The 20,849-nt window shown below is 44.4% G+C and overlaps 1 protein-coding gene across 3 annotated transcripts in view; it reads left to right on the top strand.

The window, feature by feature from the left end:
- Positions 1-20,849, top strand: part of LOC147633913 (vacuolar protein sorting-associated protein 51 homolog) — a 66,970-nt gene that overhangs the window by 30,746 nt on the left and 15,375 nt on the right. For all 3 annotated transcript variants that reach the window (XM_086804979.1, XM_086804978.1, XM_086804977.1), the window contains exons 7-15: positions 2,160-2,237; positions 2,399-2,566; positions 2,822-2,922; positions 3,035-3,111; positions 8,588-8,661; positions 8,781-8,847; positions 8,945-9,078; positions 10,839-11,111; positions 12,635-12,751. In XM_086804979.1, the coding sequence (XP_086661105.1) occupies positions 2,160-2,237; positions 2,399-2,566; positions 2,822-2,922; positions 3,035-3,111; positions 8,588-8,661; positions 8,781-8,847; positions 8,945-9,078; positions 10,839-11,111; positions 12,635-12,751 (1,089 nt within the window). The remainder of the gene's footprint in view (positions 1-2,159; positions 2,238-2,398; positions 2,567-2,821; positions 2,923-3,034; positions 3,112-8,587; positions 8,662-8,780; positions 8,848-8,944; positions 9,079-10,838; positions 11,112-12,634; positions 12,752-20,849) is intronic.

The following is a 20,849-nucleotide window of genomic DNA, read 5'->3' as shown; positions in this document are numbered from 1 at the left end:
CAGACCCCTGTTAAGCATTGTGCCTGCATAGTTATTGGATTGGTCACAAGATAACCATGTGCAAGCTAAAAAAAAGTTTATCCCTCTTTGATGGCATGCCCCAAGTACTTCTCTAAAAGGGCAGGGTGCTGGGCATGCTTAAACTGGGGCATTTACTTGAATAGAAGTAGATCTAGGCCTTGCATTCTGCTTCTTTCAACATTTGGGCCTCTGCAGCAGCCAGCAGCAACAGTCAAAGGTGTTAAAGCAAATAATCTGCAAGGGGAAGAGGTGTCACTGTCACTGGGATAAGTGTCGGTGTTGTGTGTGTGTGCAAGTTTTTTTCCCTCCCGACTGGCCTTGGGCCCAAGATCCTCTTGTAGATACCATTTTTCACCGCCCGTAGGTGCTTTTTATCTGCCCGTAGGCGATGCCGCCAAGGAAGCACCATGTGGGGTTTTGAACCCAGGACCTCCTGGTCCTAGACAAACATCTCTACCACTTGAGCTATCACCTCATTGGCGTGTGTGTGCAAGTTTTCATTTCAGTTTGTTTCTGTTTTTACGTTCCTTGTACAATTGAAAGAAATGATGATTCTCTCAACCTATCCTATTGTATATTGCTGCTGTGGAATTTTGTTGGTGTTGCTCCCAACTGTGGGCTGTGACACTACAGAGGCAGCTCCTTTTGTTATTGGTCCAAACACCAATTTTCTTGAAAATTTCTATACCTTTAAACCCTCCATGTATCTTTTGACAAGTTTGGGTTGGGTATAAAAACAACCCTGTTGCTCCCTGTCAATTCTAGCTGCACTTGCAAATCAGGTTAACATTGAAGCTTCTTGTCGAGCTTCAAATGCTCATTGAGCATGACCTAGTTGGGCTTGTTTGGCATGATCTAGTTGGGTTGCAGATACTCTTGCATGTCTTTGCTATGCTGCCACTTCATCTCCATCACTTGCAGCAATGATGAAGCAGAACAAACTGTGGTCTGCTGAATTGAGAAATCCAGATGACATTGCAACAGGACCATAAACTTCCAAAAACAAGATCTAGGTGAAAAATAGCTATCCGATACTTGATCTGGTACTTCAGAGAGAAACTTGTTCTAATACCTTTGTTAGGGTACAGTGTACAGAAGCATTCATCTTTAAACTTATCTAGAGCACTGTATGTTTTGAACTGCTAAAAGCTTACAAAATTACCAGTGAACTGCATGCTTAGCTCTTGTGCTCCAAGATCTTGGCCTGTGAATGGAGCAAGGAAACCTCCTGCAGACACTGCTAGTATTGGGGAAGCCCTAGACTGATCATCAATGATTGCTTCTGATGGCTGGATCTGATACCTTTTTGTCTCTTTAGGTTTGGCTGGCTGCTTTAAACGATCCATAAAAGGTTGGGGAGAGGGTGATTATATGTTGAAACTGCAAAATGGTTGGCCTACTTGCAATAAATTTCTTTATTTGCATTTGCAGTTGTTTATTTTGATAGGTTGATAGCCTCTTCTGCCCTTGTATAAATAAGGGCTTACTGATTCCTTTGTTGAACCCTAACCCGAATTAATAGCCCTAGCATGGCACATGCATCGAAGTGTTGGAGCTAATGCATGTGACATTGGCAGTTGGTCCTAATGGCTAGTGGCTTATGTTGATCAACTTGGCCGGCTAGCATCCAACGAGCACACTGCTCTAAAATTGGGTGGCCTGTAGCTTGTTGCTTCCTACTAAATTGTGGCCCCATGTGTCAACTATTTACCTGCCTCGAATTCATCTCCTATTCGCAAAGCACAAATCTGCCCACCCTCTCACTGCTTGTGGGAGACTTTGCATTGGGGATTTGCAGGCAGATAATCCCCACTTCCCTATCTCATGTAAAAAATGCCAATTTCCAACATGTGAGATATGGCAGGGCATGGCGTCTTGGAGCAAAGCCTTCAAGACAGCATCAAAGTCAGTCACAAGCTTCTTATGAAGCTGAGATTTCTCTCCTTGAGTCTGGCATCTAAATGGAATTAATCTACGTTGTATTCCTTCAATTAGCACATGCTGAAAAGTGTATCTATTTGAATGAAAGCAATTGAATGCTCTTGTTTTTGAGACCTGTTTATTTTTTTTCTCAACATGCGTGTTTACAGTTTTGGGGAATGCAACACCAGGCACTGAAGTGTGGTTTTCTGATGCAGGTTCGTGTAATGGCAGATTCAGAGCCTGTGCATAGCCGTTCAGAAGCTGTTGGATTACTCCAGGATCTAAACCATCCGGTGTGCCCTTGTTATGACGTGTGATGTTTTTTTTAAAAATGTGAAGTCATTATGCAGGGACCAAGATATTTTTGCTTTTCTGAACAAAGAATCTGTGTTGTTTTTCTAATGAATGAGAGGTGATTCTTAGGGGCAAACAAGCGCATCATTTTACCTTTCAGGTTGAAAAGATCATGGAGAAACATTTGGCAGGAGATCTGGAACGGCTTATTGCAGCTCTTGAAGGAGTAGCAAGCTTATCAAAGAACTCAAGTGATGCTTCTGTTGTAGATGTGGATAACGAGTCTGACTATCAGTCACCAAAGAAACTAATGGAGATTCTCAATAAGGTTGGTAATGTGTCCAATCTTGTTTGTTGATGCCTTCTCAAATTAATTTAGTCTCTTTTGGAGGGAACCTCCTCTCCTTGGAATCCATATCGGCTATAAATGCAGCTGCCAAGGAAGGGTAAAAGGAAATAAAGAGAGAAAGAAGAGAGGCAGGGGGTGAGGGTGGGGGGTGGGAGGAACTCTGTCTAGGAGATGAGCCTGTGAATGGTGGAACTAGCATGTTGTTCTAAGCATTAGTTCTTCCGTCTCTAGCAGGAGTTTCTGGCTGACTTTGCCCAATCAGCTTCCACTTTTCGAGCTATCTTTCCAATGGGGGAGAAGCGGCTCACCAAAGCTGCTACAAACCTATTCAAAAAGTGTGGATCCCGTTTCAAACTCAATACTTATATTCTTGATTTTATAAATTTTTGTAAGGAGATTTTATGTGCAAATGCATTAACTAACTGTTTTTGTGTATTTGATGTGCAGATATCTTGCAAGTGTACAGAAATCACTACAGCCTGATTTTGGAGATCCTTCTGCCAGTGAACTTATAGCTGCTCTAAGTAGGACTATTGAAGCCCAAACTTGAATTTCTCTTCTTGTTTTGTTAAACACAAACATTATGTAAAAATTCTTGCAAATACTTCTCTATACTTCAAACTCTCATCTCAGCCATCAATAGTACCAACCAGTTCACAAATAGAATAGAGGGCTTTCTTCTTAATTCACTGGGCTTTCTTCTTAATTCACCTCCCAGCCATCACTCATCCTTATGCATGGTTCATAAACGGGCAGGCGGACATGGCTGATGGCTGATCTGTCACCTCTGAGTACCTTTCTGTCCCAGTGCCCACTCACAGACTGCTGGGCCAAGGAGGTTCCAGCTATTTGGTGTGAGAGACTGGTCATTTCCTTCCGGCTACTGTCTCCATCGTTCAACACCAAGCATGTCAACTGCCTTGGGTAACGGGTTGGTGGGATACTTTGGATGGCAGTCGGAGTAGTAGTCATAAAATATGATTGGATGCCCAAGCTTGGTTGGCCTCAATATGTAGGACACAGAAGCAGCAAAATTGTCCATGAGCTGGACCTGCTCCCTTTGTGAATGCTAGGGCATCCATAGAGATGAGCTGGCCCAGTCACGAATGGGGAATTCAGGACTGCCATTCATATTTGTGAACCGGGCCTTATTTTCCTCTCTTCCCTCTCTTCCTCATAATTTCTTCCAGAGGGTTCTATTTGATGTATAGACCAAGTCTTCTCTTGCCTAGTAGTTGTAATGTGGCCCTCCTATATTTTAAGGCAACTAACCCCTTTGGTATTTCACCTTTACGTACCTCAATCAATGTCTAGGGACTCCCCTAAGCATTCCTCTTTTTGCATTGGCCACCTCAGCCAATTGCTTAGCCCTCTAAATCTGATTATTTTCTTCAAAGTCGAACTTTCTGTTGATGTGCCGTTCCATTTGACCAGACCTTCTTTGTACTCTGAATGCCAATTATGCCTGCTTTTAGTATTCAAATACCTATGTGGTTCATGTGAAAGACTAGGGGTTTCAATCGATTCAACACCTACTAGGTTATCCTCGTCACCCAGTTTTCTGCTTAAGGAGCTGATACATGAAGCACTAGATATACTTTAGATTCTTTGGGAGTTTGTAACTTCACCTATCTTTTTTCTTTCCGGAGAAAAGATCCTTCTATTAGCTACGATCAAACAGCCATAGGCTACATTACAAGTTCAGAACCCACAAATGGGGTTGCAGCTTGATTACCTTGACATAGTGAGTTGACTTGGGACACGATTCTGGTACTATCAGGCAGTTAAGAGTTCAACAGAGATAGGTTCTTACTCGTGATGATTGTCCTCCGTTTGTCTGGAAGCAGAGAGGATACATCAGTTCTGGTGGAACGTTGCCATGTGTTCAGTACCTAGAGATCATTTGATTGGTTAGGATCTGCCTATGATAATACCGAACATGTTATGGCTAGGCATGGGTGTTAGCCTAAGTTTCCCTTGAGAATGCCTTCTTGTCCTTAGAGGTTCGAGTTCTGATAAGTTCTCTTTTGCAACGAAATTCCCAACTTTGTAGAGACTTATCTGACTGGATAAATGGGTACCTAAGAGCCCACACAGCTGAACCTAAACCTGAGAAGGAGGAGGATGAGCCATGCACCATCGAGCATCCTCTCCCATAACCAAAACCAAAGGACATCCAAAACAAGCTGGGGCACTACTTCGAAAGCAATGAAATGAACGCCGATAATGTCAGATTTTTAAATTCCTCGGGAGTTCAATTGAGGAATTGTTGTGTTCCTCATGACCTTGGTTTGAGTTGGTATGTCTTTAGTTCCATTGAGTTAGTTGTAGGAATAGTGGCTCCAGATTTAGGTAGTTCCTATGACAGATATATGAGTGGAAAGATTAGACATGCGTGATCGAGATTATGGAGTCCGTTGTTAGATGATGTTGAGTTTCCCTTGTTTATTTTCAAGAGTGGACGTGTCTTAGGTGGGGAAGTATGTTTAGTACCTTGTACTAATCCTTGAGATTAGTTTCCTAATTTGGTAGGGTTAGGGGAGTCCTCGGATTAGGAGAAAGCAGGCTAATACGTGCGGCTAAGGTTTTTATTAATAAATCCATGTGTTGGCTATTTATAATAGTTTGGTTATTTATAACAACAATGGTGGGAACCGATTCTCGGATGAGAGTTGCTTAAGTTCGCTAAACCTACTCTACATTTGCATTCTTGGCCATTAAGGTCTTCTATGTCTCGGTCTAGCATACACTTGCATGTGTATGGATGCCAATGGAGCATATCTGCTTGTGGCAAGATACCAAGGATTGGGAAGTGAGGTCCTACACGGTAGAAACTGTGGATTCAACCTCTAGTACGGCACTTCTTGTTCGAAATGCATGAATCTTGTTGGAAATCTACCAAGCATTGCCCAATGAAGCTTGTATGTAAAATTTATTGATATTACAATGGGGTCGGCCCTTTCTAGCCCTATTGCAGTGTCATTTAAATTTTTAGCATTGCTATCTTGTTTTGTGTTGTGCCAATTCATTTTGTTTACGAGCATTAATAGTTTAAGTGTGTGTCAAGATTGTGCTCAACCCCGACCGGGGGAATTACACTGGTCCTGTGCTAAATGCTTATAATGGTTACCAATAGGTACCGTTGCCTCATGGGGCTCACTTGCATGGCTCTTCGTCCAAAGGCGCCTTTGTGGGGGAGGGCGGCGTGACAGCGCCCGTTGGATTGGGGGCTGGTTGCGAGTGTGGTCAGCATCCTTGCCATGCCGAGTCTATTGCTCTGGTGGTGGATGACTAGTCGTCTGGTGAAGTTGGCAAGTCTCTTGCACACTTGGCTGGGGAGAGGGAGGGCTTGACCACCTGTCTCCTCCTCTCCAAGAGAGTCTTTGGGCTGGGGTTGAGTGTGAAGGACATTGTCTCTACAAGTCTGACGTCGAGGACAAGCTCTAGCTAGGTGTCCCATTTGTTTGCATATGAAGCACTGTCCGGGGAGGCTTGAATACTCAACCTGCTGTGTAATTGGGTCGCCCTCAAGGCTGGGGAGCACAATGAATTGGGGAAGAGCCTCTGGAGAGGCTATGCACATTGCAAACCCGAATGGTGGGTATCCCTGCTGCCCAAGCGACCACAGAAGTGGCAGTCTTGGGGGGGGGGGGGGGTCTTGAGAACTTGTCCAATCAATTGGCCAATTGATTCTAAGGAGGAGGAGATACTCCTTTCAGAGTCCTGGTAAGTAGACTGTGATGAGGAGGCCAGATGCACCTGTGAGGGGGTCGGATGCGGGGGTCGAAACCATGGTGCCATCAAGCGAAAAACACGTGAGCGCTGCTTATTGCTGTGGCACTCTCGATCAGTTGCCTTGGGTGAATCAAACTCCGCCTGGGAGTAGCCGTGCCCAAGAAAATGTATGTCGGTGTTTTTTCCAGGCTTGCCAATGAGGGCTGCTTGGAGTGAATCTTGAATCTGTCCACGCGCTGGTGGGCGGTTTTCTTGGCAATCTTGCATAGTAGAGAATAAGCCACAAGTGAGGATACTGTAGAAACCAAGAGCTGAAGGTCTGCTTCGGAAAAATGGCAAGGAGTGTCACCTCGGTCTGGGATGATGGAGCGACTGCCATGGAGTGACGAGTCGACCTGAAGGGGTGAAGGTGACTCCCGCGGCCCGCCGAAAGAACTGCTACTGGACGCTGGAAACTGCTGAGAAGGCGGGGGAAGGACCGGGTACAAAGGATGGGGAAGGGCAGAGGCGTAGAAGGACTAAGGCAAAAAAGGGCTGCTGGAGGACTGGCGGGCGGCGGAAGAGAGAAGGGCGTGCTGATGCAGGTGGCATGAAGAGGCGGGCGAGAAAGGGCCCGGTGGGGGGGGGGAGCAGGAAGGTGGAAGGCTGGAAGCAGGTGGCAGAGAGGGAAGGAGGTGGGTGAGGGCGAAGGTGCAGGTGGAACAGAGGGAGGGCTGCCGGCAGCTGAGGCGCAAAGGGCTGGAAGGCGGGGTTCAGGAGGAGGGGGCAAAGGCACAGGTGCACAGAGTGCACAGGAGGGAGGGGGGGATGGAAGGCAAAGGGGAGCGGTAGACACCAGGGGAGTTCCAGATCGCTTTGTGCTCAAAAAAAGTTCTAACTTAACCTATCTTGCTGTGAGTGGATTGAGATAGCTTTAGCACATTCACTTTCTTAACTCTTGTAGAAGAATTGGCTATTTTTGAAGAGACTTGTGTGTGTGTAGTGAACCCAACCCTTCTTCAGTACAAGCTCGCATCGTTCTTGGTCTATCTTGAGATCTTGATCCAGCTTGATCATTTGGGATCTTTGCTGTCCATGATGGGCCTTTTCCTCAAATGCAATTCAACCATGCACGTCTGCAAAGAAACTTGAAAATTTCATTCTGCAGGAAAAAAATTTCACTTTTAAACCTTAGCTCCGATTTTAATGTCAGAGCCAACAGGTCACCTGTGGGATGCATTTTGCTCAAGAGAGGGTTGAGGGATACTGATTAACAAGTTTTTGGGTTTGGGGAGGGGGGTGGTCTCATAGACCAGTTCTCTCCCCTTACTAGTCTGCATGCTTGACCAGGGGTCGTGAGCATGAAATAAGGCCTTTTTGCCAAGCATTGTACTCAAGAGAGAGTTGAGGGATACTGATTAACAAATAAGGATTTTTTGTTTTGTGGGGACTTTGATAAACCTATTCTCTTCCCCTTCTACTAGTCTGCATTCTTGACCAGGGGTTGTGAGCAAGAAATAAGGCCTTTTTTCCAGGCATGCACCTACATCTACTGTATGCAACCCCCAACCTATCCTCAGTCAGTCATCGACCGTGCTCCTTCTGTGAGGCCTCACAATCTTATGTTAACCCTTATTTCCATATTCTACCCTGAAGGTGTTCTTAGGTTGGCTTCGCACATGCATATGAGGACTGATGCATGTGACAGAATGCTAAAAAGGGCAAATTCTAAGCTCCATCCCAGGACTGGTGCAACCAGCAGTAGGTGTGATTCGAGCCTCAAGCAGCAGCAAATAGATTGCCCTCTGTCAGAAGATGGTTTTCAGCAAAGGCAATGCTGGAAATCAAGGGATAAGGCAAACAGAAGTTGCTCAGGTTCGGGGTTTGTCAATTGCACAGAGAGTTCTCATAGCTGTAGGCCAAGTACTCTGCAAGTGAACGTGAAGAGGAGGGGCCGGTGTCCTGGTTGGAACCTAGCAAGTCCAATTGTGGATAATTGTTAAGTATTCATGCTTTCTATTGGATTCAAGTACCATTTTAATAGCATCAAATCAAATTGTTTAAGTCAGGCTACCTGACATTGTCATCTGCTGCTTTTATGATATTTTGAAGTTCAGATTCATTTTTGTGTATTTGTGGGCTATAGTGAGCTTGTAGCTCATGGTTCAAGAGCATGAGATTTTGATTCATTCACATGCACTTTATGTTGCTAAATGCTTGATAACCAAGTAGTTTTTGGTATTTGTTATTGTTTTATTGCATTTACATTTTTGTTTCTGTTTGCAGAGATTTTGTCTACAGATGTTGCACAAATGGATGAAGTTTTACCTGATGCAGGTCTTCCACTGCTTGCTTTACAGGTGTTTATACGTTAGGATTCAACTCTTAGTGCTGTTTCCTTCCCAGTCTATATGCTATTAGCTCGGGTTTTAAAATATTTGCTCTTTTTTTTGGTGCTGGAAAAACATGCTGATAACAGGCAGCTGAGGGTGCTGTAAAGCAACATGTCACCAGACGATTCAAAGGATTGCTTGATCGATTGATTGGTAAGAATGCTAAGGCCAGAAGCTAGACAAATGGTGGGACATGGATACGTGAATGGCATCTCATCGATCATTGTGTATTGTTATATGGGGTACACAGGTGCTCTCTTAGTGGCTAATTCGCTGCAAGCAGTGACTGCTGAAGGAGAGGCTGTGGATGGAAAGAAACCATTGGAAGAAGTGCTAATGAATGTCCAAGATATCGTTTTACAGGGCAGTCTAGATGTGCTCTGGGTAGGAATTCTTTCAATATCTCTGATCCTTACACAGTCCTAGAATGCATGTGGTGGGTGCAGTTTGGTGTGAGCTAAGTACTGTACTGAAGATGCTTCAATGCTTTTATTCTGCATATTGTGGCATAACATAGATTGGCGTCTTTAGTCTGCAGCTAGATGTATAGTGATACTCATGTGGATGCATGACTCAGCACATGGATGGCATTGATGGCTGCCATGGGCAAGGCCAAAGTCATCATCTTGGCTGGGTGCATTACCCTGGCATCATGTCTCGACAGAGAGGCACATTGAATACATTTACACAGTCCCTTAAAAAGGAACTTGAGGCTTAATTCCATGTGCATAGTCTCAGATCTGGCACTATGAAGCATGCTGCTCTTACAAGCTAGTGGGGCTACCCGGCCAACACGATGGAAATGCCTAGATTCCTTGCAAGCTTGCGGCTTTGCACAACAAACGTGTTACATTCCTATCTCTGTAGGAGAAGATATGTTATCAGTGCATCATAGTTTCAAGTTTGCTATTCCAGCATAAAAATGGAACTGCTTGTTTGTATGAGGTGTTGATGACAAATAGCTTTCTAAACTGTGATCTTGCACACAGCGTGCGGAATCTACCTTTTGTACTTGGCATTAATCCAAGCATGACCCTTGAGGCTTGTATACTATCCATAGGAAAGGCCTCCCAAAGAGCTTGTGGAATCTACCTCTTGTACTTGGCATGAATCCATGCATGTCCCTTTTACACCAGCCATGGGCAAGGCCACTCAAATAGCCACTAAGGTAGTAATAAGTATACTATAATATTTTTAAAGGAAAGAAACACCTTCTTATACAAGTCCACCAGCTGCACCACAAGGTACGGGTGCTGGCTTGCAAAGACTGTTTACAGATACCGCCGACATGTCAAACTGGGTGTAACAGTTGAATAAAGGTTATGCTTCTTGTGTGCACAGGTACACCTGTAGTGAGGTTGAAAACCAGAGATTGGATCCTTGCACAAAAAGATACAGGAACAGATTAGCTTTAAAAGCTTGCATGGACTAGAGTTAGTCAGGAGAGATGCACTAAATTGTAAGAAAGGCCAACCAAATGACACATTATAGCTTACTATTGTGGAGAGTGATGAGAGTGATGTACTCCAAGCTCCCCACAAGAAAGAGAATAGGAAAGTGGACAAACATTTACATGTAGGTAGCCTATTGTCTTGCATGCAGCGTGTGTGTGTTTTGTGGGAGAAAAGGGGAAAGGGAACAGAAGGGGGGTGGGGGTCTTGTTTCAGGTGCTTGGGCGCCCAATTTCCTTGTCTGGCCACCCAAAAATGTTGTCGAGTGCCCACATAAATAACATGCAACTTGATGCCTGGGCATCCTGTTTACTCCCCAGCCCGCCTGACAATGAGGACGTGAGCATTCTGTTGAAGATGTGTCAGACAAGGTCTTTTAACCTCAGAAATATGCTCATCACATGTAATCTCAGTTGGCATATCTCTTCTTTATTCTGTTATTGAATGAGTTTGCATATCCAAATATGATGTCCGTTTGAAGTGATGATTGCAACACAATGGTCATCTTGCAATATGCAAGTTCCTAGATTTATGGACATGTTTCCAACAGTAGAACCAGACATCATTAGTTCATTTTTAAAGTCTGGTGTTATAGTTTAGGTGTCGCTTTGATTTCACATGGACTAGTACTGTGTTCTTTTAAGACTATTGTATTGTCTGTACTGAGTGAAGGTCTGTCCTTGTCTTCTGCAGGACCTTAAAGAACTTCTTGATGATAGAGTGAAGCTGATGGTTAATTGGCGATCACTTTACGTTGACTTAGTCCAAGGTGGCGTCCAAGATCTTTTTGTGATGCTGAATGATCATTTTTTGGCTATGTGCACTTCAACAGGACATGACAACTCCAAGCAGGTCAATGTGCCAGAAGATAACGGGAAGAAGATGCTGGTGTCAAGTGGGCTTGTCCTGCTTCTTGCACGCTTCTCAGTCTATATAGAACAAATGGCAGTTCCAAAGATAACAGAGGTATGCCTTTAAAATACAGATAGCGTAATTTTCAAAATTCCACAGACAAGAATAAGGTAACAATAGTTGATCAGAACCATGCTCTGTGTGATGCAATATCATTATCTTGGAGCCTTAGCTGCACAAGATCCAGAGCAGGGAAAACTAGCTAACACTAGTCATTTAGTGGTTGATGATAATGAGCCCTGATATGCATGAGCCATGACATAGGGCCTCATTGGGACACATAGGCGGGAGTGTGTGTTATCAATACTCCAACCCATGGGTCTACTAAAACCCATGGCTGCTCATGGAGGCCAAGGACATAAATCTATCCATTTTCCACATTCATTTAATAAATTTCAGATTTTTTATTCCATAATGGAGTCAAGATAGCACTTAAGTTGTGGGCCGTGGCACACCTGCAGATACAAGGCGATCAGACAGGCTGGACGCCAGTGCACAGGGCTTGGGCGGTCTGTCAGGCAGATGTTTTTGGGCAAGCTCTGGGCAGGGCGTACAGCAGTTGGGCAGACTGACCAGAACAACCCCCCCCCCCCCCCCCCCCCCCCCCCCGCCCCCCCCGCCCCCCCCCTTTCCCCTTCTTCTTTCTCTCGCTGCCCCTCCCCCCAACCCAGCACCTTTGAATAGGTATCCTATTTCATTATCAGCAGCTTTGCCATATAGAGTGTTCGTATACAAGTGATCTGGAGAGCTGGAAACAAATCTGCAGCTAGCACTTTTGCTGAGGAGCAGGAGTTGACATCAAGAAGACTTGGGCTGATATCTAGGGAGATCACCTTTTGGTCATCTTTTGGGAATAGGTTACAATAGTTTCTCAGACAATCATTTTAAATGTTCACCTTTAATACAAGGATTAGAGTTGGATAGTTGTGAATGCTTGCATTGTAAGTCTTCTGCTACTCATTTTGTCTCTGTTCACACATGCATTTCACTAGTAATGTCACATTCTTTTTGTTAAGTTTGGGAAATAACTTGAAGTTTCCATTGGTACATCTTTCTGCCTTCTTAGTGGTCTTTTGAACTCATAGTCCAAGTTGCGGCCAGCTGGTTTCTATTACCAGCTAACATGTGTGTGTGTGTGTGTGTGTGTGCATGTGTGGGTTTTCTCTTTACTGCTAGCCTTCATTATGGCTGAGTCCGCCCTTCACCTCCAGAGAAGTGATAGAAACTCAGTTTGATGGTTTATCTAGGAAGATTTGTCTACGACACTGACATATCTTTGTCTACCACGGCGACATATCTTTGTGCATGAACCTGCTGCTACTCTTGGGTGCTGATGACGTGAGTGGGGATGTCATAGCACATAGTGTATGATATGCATGATGGAGTTGATAATTTGAAGCTTTCTGAGTAGACTCTCATGGAGTCAAGATGCACTTTTGTTTTTGTTAAATTTTAAAAATAACTTGAACTTTTCATTGCTATGACAGGGTATCAGAGGGAGGGAGATGTAGTTGTAAAATGGTGGTGTTGGGAGACTGACTTATTTGCTTTTGTGGCCATTCTTTTGATCTATGCAGGAGATAGCTATGTCATTCACTGGAGGTGGAGCAAGAGGCTCAGAGGATAGGCCTCCATTTGTACCCACAGAAGTTTGCAGGCTTTTTAGAGCAACAGGAGAACGACTTCTTCAACACGTGAGTGGGAACTAAACCGTATTTTTGAAATCGCCTTAGTTGGGTTTCTGAAGGCAACTGCCCACCACTGGCATCAAGCTCATGATTGGTATTCACTACCTTGCAAGGATCCATGTGGGCTAGTTTGGACCAGAATGGGGGGTTATCTCAGAGTAGTAGGCTCATGGTTTCTGTGACGCTGTTTGTGTAGTATCATCATAATTACATGTATAGGGTATGGTCATGGTTTGGCAATGTTGGCAAATAAAACCGTGTAATGCTCATGTCCAAAAGCAAGTCATACACATGTTCTTCTGACACAACATGCATAACATGGCATAAATTAGGATACTGGTTCTTTACTTGGGGGTTGCTGACTTGTTACATTTATATCTTATTGAGTGGTGATAGTGAGTCTTACTACCATTCAATAACCTATAGTCTTGGTAATTGCAACAACCAATGGTTTGATGATACCTTTAAATTCCTAAGACTCAGCTTCATTATTATTAGCTTTTCAAACAAAGTTTAGCAACTCATAATAAATTGACCTTATCACAAAATACCATGCTTGTCAAGGTGGAGTCCTTAAACTCTTGCATAATGGATTTGACATTTCATCATAATTATCCTGGTTAGGGTGGAGTGGTGAGCCCCTACCTTCTTTTAAGATCAACAAAATCTAATGGGCTTGGGTGGAGTGATGCCCCCCTAGCAAAAGCATTTTTCAAATCAAACGTTTCTTTCCTATCTATGTGGAGTGGTGTCCACCTAGCTTTGTACAAAAATTCCACCCTTTTAGTTGGTGGGGTGATGCATGCCCCCTTATTAGTTCACAAGTAATTGGTCTCTTTGCTTGGGTGGAGTGATGCCCCCTAGCACTTTGTATTATTAATTTTCTACTTGGATGATGTGATACCCAACCACTTGTTTTATAGACTTAAATTTATAAAATTCTCATCTTTTTTGGTTTTGCATGTATATGCATAGATGCACTAGTTATTTATCACTCCTTGTCAGTGATATCAATAACAAGTGTGGGAGGGCACTGACACTTGCCTTCCAACCTATGTGGAATATGTTCTAATGTATTTTGTGTGTTTAATGGTGGCAAATAGTAACAACTCTCTCACTTCCCTCATGGTGCTGATTGCAAATTAGGTTGACAATGTGCTCTTAGCATGTTGTGGATTGTTGCATTTGAAAGTTTATGTGTACTCATGTGACTATCCAAAGATTCTGTAGAGTCTGACAAACCTACGTAGCCTCCATGTACTAATCATGCCACTTCCCTAGTATTGACAATTTATGTTAGTACTAGCTAGCTATGCTACATCGTTTGTCGTACTAACATTCATGAGCATCATAAAACTATAGCAAGGGCTTTAGTTATAATTCGAATGGCATAAGTTAATACTCATATTAACCAAATCTCATTTCATAAAGCGGCACTTGATCTTGGATGATGGCTTCATATACATTCTATTTAGTTTTGCATTAAAAGTGAAAGCAGCAATGTATATATATAGCATTCAAGCATGTAGGTGCAACTAGGTTGACCCAACAACTGGCAAAAAAAATGGCTTACATTAGCACGGGGGCACATAGTGAATCACGTAACTCGGTCAGAGGGGAGCACAAAAGGGCTTGGAGGCCCGGGCACCTCCCGTGTATGCTGGCAGACTCTCCCTCGCATCCTCCACTTGAGGGGTGAGGGAATCTGCTGAAAGGAGATTTCTGAGAAACCTGTGGCTATGGTCCGAACCTTTTGGGGGGGGGGATTGCGTATGCTGGCAGACTCTCTCCGTTCGCCTCGCCTCCCTCTCTCTCTTGCGTGTGCCCGTCTCTCTGTTCGCCCGCCTGCATTTCGCCCGTCTTCACCGTTCGCCTCGCCTCCCTCTCTCTCTTGCGTGTGCCCGTCTCTCTGTTCGCCTCGCCTCCCTCTCTCTCTTGCGCACCCTGCCCGTCTCCCTGTCCGCCCGCCTGCATTTCGCCTGTCTTCACCTCTGCGCCCCTTTCCCCACCCACCCACCCTTGCTCTGCGCTCCCTTTCCCCACCCACCCTTGCTCAGGCCTCCAAGGCAGCAACATAACTCTCTTTCTCTCTCTCTCCCCCCCGCCTGCTGCTTATGTTGGGTTTTATGCTGTGTATGCACCCACAGGAGTGCTAGTGATCATCAGTAGGTTACTGGGGCACTTTTTACTTCAGTTAGTGGAGGTTTTTTCCCCCAGTTTAGTTCATTTTCACTTATATGCAGTTTATAAGTGTTTTGGTCCACCCGGCACATTTATGGCCGGTCATGTGAACACTTATCCTTTAGGGGTCACTATCATGTGGCTTGTACTTCACATTTTTCATTTTTTTTGAGATATCTACAGCAGTCGTGTTCACTCCCTGCTGGTTTTCTATGCTTGTTTTCTTTCTGTAAACCCTAACCCTAACCCTGTTTAGGTCTTCAATTGGTATCAGAGCAATTGAAGTTTTGCCCTTGCCCATTGCTGTACACTGCCTGCGCTCAGCTCTACCCGTACATCAAACGTACAGCATCCGTACAAGCTTTGTGTTGCTGCAGCCCGTACAACTGTACCAGTCTATATCTGAGCCGCCATCAGTCACACTTGCGCACTTGCTGTCCGTACTCCCATCGTGCGCCGCCTTCAGCTTCAGCCGTGCGCACAAGCTGCCCGTACATCCAGTCGCACGTCGCCTGCAGTTACGTATGTGTACCAGCCCCGTACTGTATGCGTACGTGTACCAGCCTCGAACAGTCAGCGCCGCCCTCCGCTTCAGTTCCAGTCAGCGCACGTGCATCAGATTCGAAAGACTGCGCCTGTCATCAGTGCTGTTGTACCTGCTACGTACGCTTGTACCTGCATACAGCTCGACTGAAGCTGACGTGTACCTGCTGTGTATCTGGTGTTCCTGCTTCGTACCTGCAGCCTGTCAAGCCACCGTACGCCTACGCCTTCAGCGCCAATAGTACAACTGTGCGCCACCTTTTGTGGAAGTCGAAACCTGCTTCAAAGTCTGCGCCTCTGTACAAACCTGCGCAGGACAGTACCTGCTCCGTACCTGCACAGTACAGTCGAACAGAACCTGCAACGTCAACATTAAACTTAGTCTACTGCTTTCGTACATGCTTCAGAACAGCACCTCGACTGATTTGCTGAGTACCTTTTTGGTAAGCATTACATATTTTGAATACTGGGCATTCTTATTTTTCTCTGTGAAAAATACACAGGCACACCAAGCAGTTTTTCTATCAAGAAAAATACAGGCACAAAAGGCAGATTTTCTAGCAAGAAAATATACAGATTTTAGCACAGTTTGGGTGCAGCAAATTTGGGCATTTTTGGGGCATTTTGGCATTGTGTACGCCATTTGCTGCCCTACTCAGTCATTGGTGCATTAAGCTGCACATTCAGAGGATTGAGAGTGCAGGCAGATTTGGGTAAACTGTATTCAGTGGAGTACAGTTGTTATCAGGGTTTTTGCTTTTGGGTTTTTTGGTAAACAGGTACAACATTGTGCGTAAAGCATAATGGCAAATCAACAGCAAAGTGATGTATTCACATATTTGTCTAAGGAAGACAAATTGGATGGCACGAACTACTCCTTGTGGAGTTTTATGCTGAAAAATGTGCTTGTGGCAAAAGGTCTTTGGGATTTTGTTAGTGGTGATGAACCACGTCCAGGTCCATTGGCTCCAGAGACTCCTCCTCAAGGGGGTGCTCGTGGACGAGGACAACAGGTACAGGCTCCAGGACAGCCATTGCCTGTTCAGAGAACAAATGCTCAAAAGACATGGGATGCCAGGGATGCACAAGCATTGTCACTCATTGCATTGTCAGTTCAGAGGTCCATTATACCTCATATTCGGTCAGCTGGCTCTTCACAGAATGCATGGGTGACTTTGGAGCAGATGTATGCTGCTTGTAATGAGGCTAGGATCTCATTTTTGAAAAGAGAGCTGGAAAATCAGAAAATGAATGAAGGAGATGATATGTCGAGCCACTTAAACAAGCTGCAGGATTTGAGAGAGCAACTCATCAATGTGGATGAGATTATTCCTGAGACACAGCTTGTGTCCACCATTTTGCACTCTTTGCCAAGATCTTACTTGGCTTTCCATACCTCTTTGAACCTCAGCATGAGGAATGCTGTTGAACCCCTCAAGTATCAGGAACTTGTTGCTCTCTTACTACAAGAGGAGCAAATGAGGAAGAATATGAATATGAACACAAATGCTGAACAAGCATTTACTACAGGTCAAAAGGGGAAAGGGAAATCTCAGCCAAAGAGTGCAAATCAAAATTCAGGTGATGGTGGTTCTTCACAGGATACCAAGAAAAGTAATGGACAGCCCAAGAAGAAGGGCAAATGTCATTACTGTAAGAAGCCAGGTCACTACATCACGGAATGTAGGAAGAGGATTGCCAAAGAGAAGGCAAAAGAAGCTGGGATGTCTGTTAATGATGCTCCTAAAGCTCCTCCCGAGACTGCTTCTTTTGTTGAGGACAGGGATTACTGTTTCTATACATGCAGCTATGATGCCTCTTGGTCTTCACAGGCACTCAGTATGACAGAGCATGCATGTACTTGGTATTTTGATAGTGGTGCCTCAAAGCATATCACATCTCGCAGGGATTTGTTTAGTCATGTTGGCCCTGCCCCTGTTGGCAAAACTGTTCAGTGTGCCAACAATGCTTCATATCCAGTGTGTGGCATTGGGGAGATTCAGCTTACAGCCATTGATGGCTCCATTCTCCGCCTTACAGATGCCTTATATGTACCAGGGATAAAGAAGAATTTGTTGTCCATTTCTTCTTTAGCACATTGTGGAATGCAAGTCCACTTTGATGATGATAAATGCATGGTCAGAGACAAAGCAAATGCCTTGACCTTGATGCTTACTGGTACATTATGTCATGGACTTTATGAGTTGGATGCATTTCAGCCAGTGGATCAGTCTGCTTATCATGCATTCACTCTTACTCCAGCTATGGTTGATGCGGAGTTATGGCATGCTCGCATGGGGCATGTAAATTTTGGTAGTCTTATGCTTATGCAGCGACATAATATGTTTACAGATCTACCTCTCATGGAGAAGCCTCCAGATCACATTTGTGAAGGATGTATTTTGGGAAAAATGCACAGGTTTTCCTTCCCACGTGATCAGGCTCTAAGAGCAACTGCAAAGTTGCAACTTATACACAGTGATCTTTGTGGTCCCATGCAGACGAAGTCATTAGGTGGTTGCTTTTATTTTGCAACATTTATTGATGACTTCTCTCGTATTTGCTGGGTCTATCCTTTGACACAGAAATCACAGGTATATGATGCATTTTTGGCCTTTGTAGCACTTGCTGAGACAGAGTCAGGATGCAAGGTGAAGACTCTCCGTTCTGACCGAGGGGGGGAATATATGTCACATGTGCTGAATTCTTTTCTTGGGAGTAGAGGTATAAAACATCAGTATACTACTCCTTACACTCCACAGCAGAATGGGGTTGCAGAAAGGAAAAATCGGTCACTCATGGAGATGGCCAGATGTATGCTAAAGGCAAAAAGACTACCACATATCTTTTGGGTGGAAGCAGTAATGTGTGCTTGTCATATTTTGAATCGATGTCCCACAAAGGCATTGGTTTCTATTACTCCTTTTGAGGCTTGGCATGGCCGCAAGCCTTCTGTATCGCATTTTCGTATCTTTGGGTGCCTTGCATATGCACACATACCCAAAGAGTTGAGGAGGAAGCTTGATGATAAAGCCACAAAATGCATTTTTGTTGGGTATAGCCGTGAGAGCAAGGGCTACAGGTTATATGACCCACTATCCAAGAAGATATTTATCAGCCGGGATGTGATTTTTGATGAAAAATCAGAATTATCCATGGCTGGTTATGAGGCAAATCAGGCTGAAAATGATGTATTTGAAGGTCTTCTACCCATGGAGTTTCATTCCACAGTTGGTGATCCAACTCATGAGGGTAATGGACAGCCAGCAAATGATGTAGGTGGTGCAGAAATTCAGCAGCCAAATGAGCCAGAAGCTGAACCAAATATGGGACAGCAGGCACCACAGGTCAGACATATACCTAGATGGTATTTGAGGACACTACAGGACAGCCATTTAGAGGGTCCTCTTGCTGGTCGTACTCGTAGGGAGACAAGGACCAATGAGCATGCACACATCATGGATTTGAATCTGGTTATGGCAGCCAGTTTACAGGATGATGATGAGCCTGATTCATTCGTGGATGCACGAGATAATGTGCATTGGAACAAAGCCATGCAGAATGAGATTGATTCTATTAAAAAGAATCAAACATGGGATTTGGTTGATCTGCCCAAAGGCAAGAAAGCCATTGGTACTAAATGGGTCTACAAGTTGAAAAGACATGCAGATGGATCCATTGACAGGTACAAAGCCCGTCTAGTTGCAAAGGGCTATGCACAGAAGAAGGGCATTGATTATGAGGAGACATTTGCTCCTACATCCCGTATGTCGACACTTAGGTGTGTCATTGCATTGGCTGCACATCGTGGTTGGGTTGTTCATCAGTTGGACATAAAGACTGCATTCCTACATGGGGACCTCGAGGAGGAAGTTTATGTGTTTCAGCCCATGGGATTTGCAGAACATGGTCATGAGGGGAAAGTATGCAGGCTGAAAAAGGCCTTGTATGGTTTGAAACAAGCTCCACGAGCTTGGTATGCAAAAATAGATGCTTTTCTACTCACTCAGGGATTTGTGAACAGTCCATCAGAGACCACTTTGTATGTGAAGAAAGAAGAGAAAGATCTGCTGGTCATCAGTCTTTATGTGGATGATCTCTTGCTCATGGGATCAAATGATGACAAAATTGCAGCATTTAAAGAGATACTGCAACAGACATTTGACATGTCTGACTTGGGCCTTGTACATTACTATTTGGGCATACAGTTTGTGCAGGATAACAGAGGCATTGGGTTGTTGCAATCACGTTATGTTGCTAAACTTCTGGAGAAGTTTAAATTTCAGGATTGCAAGCCTATTAGTACTCCTATGGAGCCTGGGATGAAACTGTCACTACAAGATGACAGTGTTTCCTTTGATGCCACTACATATGCTCAGGCTGTTGGGTGCCTCATATACTTGTGTAATACAAGGCCAGATATTCAGTATGCAGTCTCTCAGTTGAGCAGATTCATGCACAGCCCACGGTTGTCACATTGGCAAGCTGTGAAGCGTGTATTCCGTTATTTGCAGGGTACCTTGTCTCTTGGGTTGCTTTATCCTGAGGGGGGTGACATGCAGTTACATGCTTACAGTGATTCAGATTGGGCTGGTGATTTTGATACCAGACATTCCACTAGTGGGAATTGTTTCTTTCTTGGCGCTTCATGCATTTCTTGGCTAAGCAAGAAACAGACCACAGTGGCCACTTCATCTTGTGAGGCAGAGTACAGAGCAGCCTACACTACTACTGTTGAGTGTGTTTGGCTGCGTCGTCTTATGACTGATATGGATATTTCAGTGGAGGAGCCTACACCTATCTATACTGATAGTCAGAGTGCCATTGCTGTGGCCAGGAATCCTGTGTTTCATGCTCGCACGAAACACATTGAGATTCACTATCATTTTGTTCGGGAGAGACTCCAGGCAGGAGATATCAGTCTGATCTACTGTCCTACAGATCAGAATGTGGCAGACATCTTCACCAAAGCATTACCACGTCCGAAATTTGAAGCATTCCGCAATGCTTTGAATTTGTTTCCTTTTGGTGGATGATGTACAGTGATCACATATCACTCCAGGGGGGTTTGTTGGGTTTTATGCTGTGTATGCACCCACAGGAGTGCTAGTGATCATCAGTAGGTTACTGGGGCACTTTTTACTTCAGTTAGTGGAGGTTTTTTCCCCCAGTTTAGTTCATTTTCACTTATATGCAGTTTATAAGTGTTTTGGTCCACCCGGCACATTTATGGCCGGTCATGTGAACACTTATCCTTTAGGGGTCACTATCATGTGGCTTGTACTTCACATTTTTCATTTTTTTTGAGATATCTACAGCAGTCGTGTTCACTCCCTGCTGGTTTTCTATGCTTGTTTTCTTTCTGTAAACCCTAACCCTA

This window comes from Cibotium barometz, chromosome 11 (genome assembly GCF_041138505.1).
Source record: "Cibotium barometz isolate CiBa-2024 chromosome 11, ASM4113850v1, whole genome shotgun sequence".
NCBI classification, from domain to species: domain Eukaryota; kingdom Viridiplantae; phylum Streptophyta; class Polypodiopsida; order Cyatheales; family Cibotiaceae; genus Cibotium; species Cibotium barometz.
This window is presented reverse-complemented; position numbering and strand designations above follow the sequence as displayed.